The sequence below is a fragment of the Podarcis erhardii genome (genome assembly GCF_964252035.2).
Source record: "Podarcis erhardii genome assembly, chromosome: 14".
Lineage (NCBI taxonomy): Eukaryota > Metazoa > Chordata > Lepidosauria > Squamata > Lacertidae > Podarcis > Podarcis erhardii.
In genome coordinates, this window is record NC_138503.1 from 30,345,599 (window position 1) to 30,351,772 (window position 6,174).

The following is a 6,174-nucleotide window of genomic DNA, read 5'->3' on the forward strand; positions in this document are numbered from 1 at the left end:
GCTATCTGGCAGTGAACCTTAGGGCTGCAGGAGGGAAGAGGGCAATGAGGCAGCCTGGAGGGCTATCGATTCTACTCCAGTTTGACTCGGAGTAGACCCATTGAAATTAACTGAGGTCCGTTACTTGTCATTTGAGTCACGGGACGGGGCAAGAGGAGGAGCCACCACATGAGCCTGAGGGGAGGGCGGGGCTTGCTTTGCATATGCAAACACGGCGCGCTGCATGCCGGGAGCCTCCCCTCCTCAATACCCTTGAAGCCCGGCGGGCGAGCGGGCTGGCGCGGGGCATTGTGGGCGTCGGCGCAGGCGCACTCGCGGGGTCATCATGGCGGCCCGTGTCCTCCTGCTCTCCTCCACCTGCCTCCGCCGCCGGTGCTGCAGCGGGAGCCGCAGCTTCTTCTCCGCCGCCTCCTCGCCGCTCGGACGTCTCAGCCTCCCGCTACCGCCCGCCTCCCGCCTCGCTTTCTTGGCCCCCCTCCTGCCGCCGGGACCCGCCAGGCTGACGCCGCAGGTGAAGAGCGCAGGCGGGAGCCCGTCCGGTGCAGCGCAGGGTTCGGCTTTGCAGGCCGCCCGGGATCCCGACTCGGGGGGGTGGTCTGGAACCCAGCCCAGCGGATCGCGCAAGATTCGGGGTTTTATCGTTTTCCTACCCCGCCTTTCAACCAACAAATGGCCGAAAATAATGATATTAATTAACACAGCTAAAGCTGGATCAAGAATAGCAACAAAGAACGGGGTCAAAACCTGAAGCAGCACCGACTCCCCGCTGCATGAGGGTGGTGCCTCCCCCTCGTGGCCTTTCTTGGCCTTTTTACTTCTGCCATGGGGAGATGATTCTGCTGCTGCTGCTGCTTCCTTGGTGGGGTAGTCCCAGTTTCGTTTATTCTTGCATTTGTTACCACTTTGAGATTTAAAGCTCATATCGTTGTTGTTTTTACAATCAAGCGGTATGTAACTTTTATGAAATAAATAAGTGAATCTATGTATGTGCTACGCCTCCCCTCCAAGGAGCTCACGGTGGCAAGGATGGTTCTTCCATCTCCTTTTATCCTCACAACAGCCCTTTGAGGAAGGTTCAACAGAGAGAGAGAGAGAGAGAGACCAGCCCAATGTTGCCCAGTAAGCTCTGTGGCTGCGTTGAGGATTTTGAACTTTGAGGTATCCCTGGTTCTAGTCCAGCACTCTGGGCACTGAACCACACAGGCCCTGGATTGTAGGCTGGGCTTCCTTCACAAGCACAAGGTGCTTCGCCATGAAATGGGAGATTTTGTGTGCACACCAAGGCAGCAAATGCCCAGTAGAAAACGCCTTGCACTGCCCTCCTTGCTTTTGGAGTTCCCTGTGGCATCTGATCCCTAGGAATTATAGTCTGAGACTCTGCTTTTCAGCCCAAGTTGTTTTTTTGAAGGCGCATTTAGTTTGCCATAAATTTTAGGACTTGAGAATGATTTATCAGGCTCAGATTTTCAGGAGCTGTGTTTCAAAATCAGACATGCACACTGCAGTGTCTCCATCTATGAATATCTGGGGAGCTTTAATGACCAGTTCTTTTTAGGTGTCACCTGTAAAGAGTTAGTATTTCAGGTGAGGGTGCTGAGGATATTCCCAAATCATGAAAAACAAATCTCTGGCTTCTCCTATAGGTCTCTGGATCGTTGCTTCAATTATGTCGTCATTACTCTGAGATGCCTCCTTTGACCCTGGATAACATCAAAGATCGAGTTCTTTACGTCCTGAAACTGTATGATAAGATAGATCCAGAAAAAGTGAGTAACTGGGTTGCAGCTTCTGTTTTGACCCTCTTTTTCTTGATTCCCGGATTCTTCATGTGTATCATTAACATACATTTTGCACTGGAGCAAACTGCACCTTTGAATGAACCACAAAGGTGTGTTCCCTATCTTCCTAAAACTTTGTGCCAGCCCAAACAGGTCATCTGTTATGGCCATAGCAGATGATAGGAAGAAAGTTGTCTCTCTGGCTTAATGAAACAAGTGAGCATCCAGACACCAAGAGGAAATAGGAAATGAACAATAAGGGGGGCACAATTTCACTTTAAGATTGTCCAGTAATGGGAACAAAGTCAGAACAATGTTCTGGGCGGAGTGGAGAGAAGACCTCTATGTAGTAAAACCCAAATCTCCCTGGAGTCTTTGGCCCCTATTTTCTTACTTTTGACATTATTTGGATGGTTATGGACATTGTCTATTATACCACAATGTGGGGTTTTCTATTTTGTCTTCCAGCTCTCAGTAACTTCCCACTTCATGAAAGACCTGGGCTTGGACAGCTTGGACCAAGTGGAGATCATCATGGCAATGGAAGATGAATTTGGTAATGTGTTTGATGTGTCCAAATACATCACAAGATGTGCCTGTTAGAATGTCACAAGGTCAGAGTGTGCCTGCTGTGGAGCTCAGACTTAATTGAGAAATAAATGGACTTTAATACATAACAAAGTAACACTCCTGGGCAGTTGCTCTGAGCATCTGAGTTAGTCAGGCCTGGAATGCAGATGTTTTCGTCTTCCATAACATTGGCAACAGCCCACCTGGTGTGCCCTTTGATGTCTCTGTCACAGTGTCAGGGAACATCAGCTCTGTGGCATTCCTTTGGCAAAGCAGTCTGGGTGTTCATTCTAGCAGGAATAGCCAACATGCTGCTCTCCAGATGTTGCTGTGCTGTTAACTTTCATCATCCCTGACTGGGCTGGGGTTGCTGTGAGTTGTCGTTTAACAACATCTGGAGAACACCATGTTGGCTACTCACACCATTATACAAACTGCCCAACTAGGCTTTTAACTTGACAATCCTTTTATTCTCCTTAGATATGCACACATTTCCCTTTCCTCTCTTATTTAAACTTTTACTATAAATTTACACTCACTTAGTTTCTCTCTATATTGGTGTTTCCCACAATTCTGTGCTTCATGGCATATCCATCATTGCACCACTTCCTTGCTTAGGTTCAACCATCTTGCACTGCTTTGCATACTGATATGTGATTTGGACTTGTAGGAATTTATACCAGGTCAGATTATTTGTCTTTCAAGTCCAGTATCATCTACTCTGGCAGCAGCGCTCCAGAGCCTCCAGCAGAGAGAGACATCCCCATCAGCTGCTTCCCTGATCCTTTTAAGTACAGATGCCAGTAGCTGAACCAGGGACTACCTTCATCTAGAAAAAAAAGGGGGAGGGAGGTTTCTGCCACTGGGTTGTGGTCCATCTCCAGTTGCATTTCTGACAAGACTACTGGGAAAAGATGGAGCTCGTGCATTTTAGCACATCCCAGCTTGCTGAACTCCTTTCACTGATATAAGGGGCCTGGTACGTTACCCAAACTTCTACTTTTTTGTGATCACTTGTAGCCGTGTAAAATTGTTTTCCATGAATATGGTGTGTGCATAGGTGACTGTGGAGGCCAATTCTGGATCCGCACATCCTTTCACAGTGGGGCCATAGTTCTTCGAAGTTCATGACACCTTTGGTAGAGGCTGTTTTCCAGTTGGAGCACTTACAGGCCAGTGTTGCCCAGTTGTCGCTGTTTATACCACATTCTTAAAGATTTGGGGACCCGAACTATAGTGATGCTCTTTGGTAGTTGCATAAATTGCTTCTGTTAAATTCCCTTTCCCACCCATTACTCTTTAGTAGCACTTAAAGGAGTGTCCGGGAGAATCTCATAAGCAATAATGTGCTTACGAGCTGTTCTTGTATGTTTACACCCTGACTCCCAGGGGACATATATCATTCTGTTAACTTTCCTGCACTACATGGCACCCCTTTTGCCCCTCCTTTGAAAAACTACATCATGATCCCTTGTCTTGTTGACTGAGATTCCTTCACCTCCGGACTAAACAGGCCACATCTTTTTCAGGATTTGAAATCCCTGATGTGGAAGCAGAGAAGCTGATGTGTCCGCAAGAGATTGTAGATTACATTGCCGATAAGCAGGACGTGTACGAATAATTGTTTGTGTCGAGCTGAGTAAGTAGAGACTCCTGCTGGAAGGAGTGTGCAATGGTCTTGTGGTAGAAAACCTGCGTGGAGTGATGCTCTCTCCTCGTTCAGAGGGCATCTGATTGAAGGGAAGCAGAAGATGGATGTCTTGGGGAGGACTTCATGCTCTTCATGCAAAGGCATCAGCCTCTGCTAGATAGAGAATCTTGGGTAGCATGGAGCAGCCCCCATTAAAACTTATTTGGGAGAGTGGATTCTTTGATTCATGATTTGCTTGGGAAGGCCTTGGAAGCTTGCTGCCTCTCCTACACTTGCTTGAGGACACAGCCCTCTATCTGTGTCCGTAATCCACCTTTCCATGTTCATGGAATAAGCAACATGCAGCTGTGGGAAGTTACTCTGGTGCTAAGGGAACATCATCCCCCTGTGGCGTTGTCACAGTTGAGGCTACTACAAGCTGGCCTAGCGCATTTTACCAAATGCAGAGGAGCACAGCAAAGGCCCCATTATGCCTAGGTAGCCGAGTGCCCCTAGACTAGAGCTTTTCCAGAAAAGGGAGCACTTTATTCTAAAATAAAATGCAAGGCAAATTGAAAGAAGAGTAAGTGAAGGTTGTTCCAGAGTGGAGAGGCAGCAGTAACTGGCATTGGAAGTTGAAAGGGTGACCAGGGGTGGAGGTAGAATGAGAGATTGAGTTTTAGCTCTATAACAACCTCTCTTTCCTTTATGATCAGTCAAAAGCATGTCAAAAGGAAGCGGAACACCCTAGTTTATAAGGAAGTATTTCACTGTGTGTTACTTCTCAGTGATCTTTTTGAGTTTCTAAGCCATACATGTCTCCCTCTCCCATCCACAGGCAACTCTGTTCTGTCCTGAGGGCTAGGATGATGTCAGCAGGAAGAGGGGACCGTGTCATGGAAGCTCTGTGCTGTATTGAATCACTATTACGCTCAGAGGAATAGTCCTGTTGGCTGCTGTATTTAAAGCTGTGTAATATATGTTGGCCTCCAAAATAAAAAGACTGATACTGACTCCTTTATTCTGATTTTCACTGGTTCCAAGCATGCGTGTATTATGTGTCTCAGGGTTAGGGTTACAGCTATATTTCCTGTTCTCTTCTGGTGTGGTCCTTCTCCCTACTTGCATCTGGGGAACTCATAGAATTGAAGAGTGGGAAGGGACTATGAGGGTCATCTAGTCCAACCCCCTGCAATGTCTTTTGCCCAATTGTGGGACTCGAACCCATGACCCTGTGGTGAAGAGCCTCATGCTCTACTGACCAAACTATGTTAAAGGCACCTCTTGGCTGCTGAGCCAAGAGGTGGGAGGAGCTCTTGATCTCAGGTCAGACAAGGGGAACCTTTTTCAGGCTGAGGGCTGCATTCGAGGGGCCACTTGCCAGAGGCAAAGGTAGGTAGAGCCATGAATGTGAATTCTCCCTTTTGTACAGCAGGCTGATTTCTACACCCCCATCCTCCATCCAGACTTTGTGTCCAGAGTTCAAGGACACATTCCAGCCAGGCAGAAAAACTCAAGGAATGTGCTAAGCTGAGCTGGTGAGGGGTGAAACTATGGCTCAGGGAGGGTCCTGTGAGCCTTTGTCCCAGAGGTCTCCACACCCATCCCTGGCTTAGATGCTCTGCAAATGCCCTCTGGAGCCCCATGTGTTCTGTAGCCAGTTCCTGCCGATTCAAGAGCTTTGCCCTGTTGGGACTTGCTCTTCTGTTGTGTTTGGAGCAGGGGCGTGGGGGTTTTGTGGCCCACCAGGAAGCCTTCGCTCCTATCTGCCCCAGCCATGATGGCCAATGGCCAGGGATGGTGGGAGTTGTGGGCCAGCAACAGGCAGGACTACACCGCACCCTTCATTGAGCTAGCATGATGGGACATAGTGGTGGCCAACTGCTCAGCTACCAAGGCCTCTTGCTCCTGCACTGCCAAGTGGAGGCAACTTGATTTCCAAGCAAGGGAGAGGGGTTGGGGCAGGGACACTTTTCCACATGCTCCTCTGGACAACCACATAACAGTGATGGGCACACTAATGCCAGCAGAGCAACTAATGCTAATTTCTGTACGATAAGCTAGTTTCCCCACCTGCACCTTCTCCGCAAACAGAGGCATTGGAGAGTTCAAGGACACATTTTAGCCAAGGAGGAAGGAGCATGGGGAGGGGATGTGTGCTCCCTAGGGCCAGAGAGAGAAGCCTGGTGTGCCACA

At 48.5% G+C, this 6,174-nt stretch overlaps 1 protein-coding gene across 1 annotated transcript; it reads left to right on the plus strand.

Moving 5' to 3' along the window:
- The first annotated feature begins 289 nt into the window (after nt 1-289).
- Nucleotides 290-4,991, plus strand: NDUFAB1 (NADH:ubiquinone oxidoreductase subunit AB1). Its single transcript, XM_081840599.1, has 5 exons — nt 290-511; nt 1,644-1,766; nt 2,247-2,334; nt 3,878-3,987; nt 4,817-4,991. The coding sequence occupies exons 1-4, from the start codon at nt 326-328 to the stop codon at nt 3,967-3,969; spliced, it is 489 nt and encodes a 162-aa protein (XP_081696725.1). The 5' UTR covers nt 290-325; the 3' UTR covers nt 3,970-3,987; nt 4,817-4,991.
- The last annotated feature ends 1,183 nt before the right edge of the window (nt 4,992-6,174 follow it).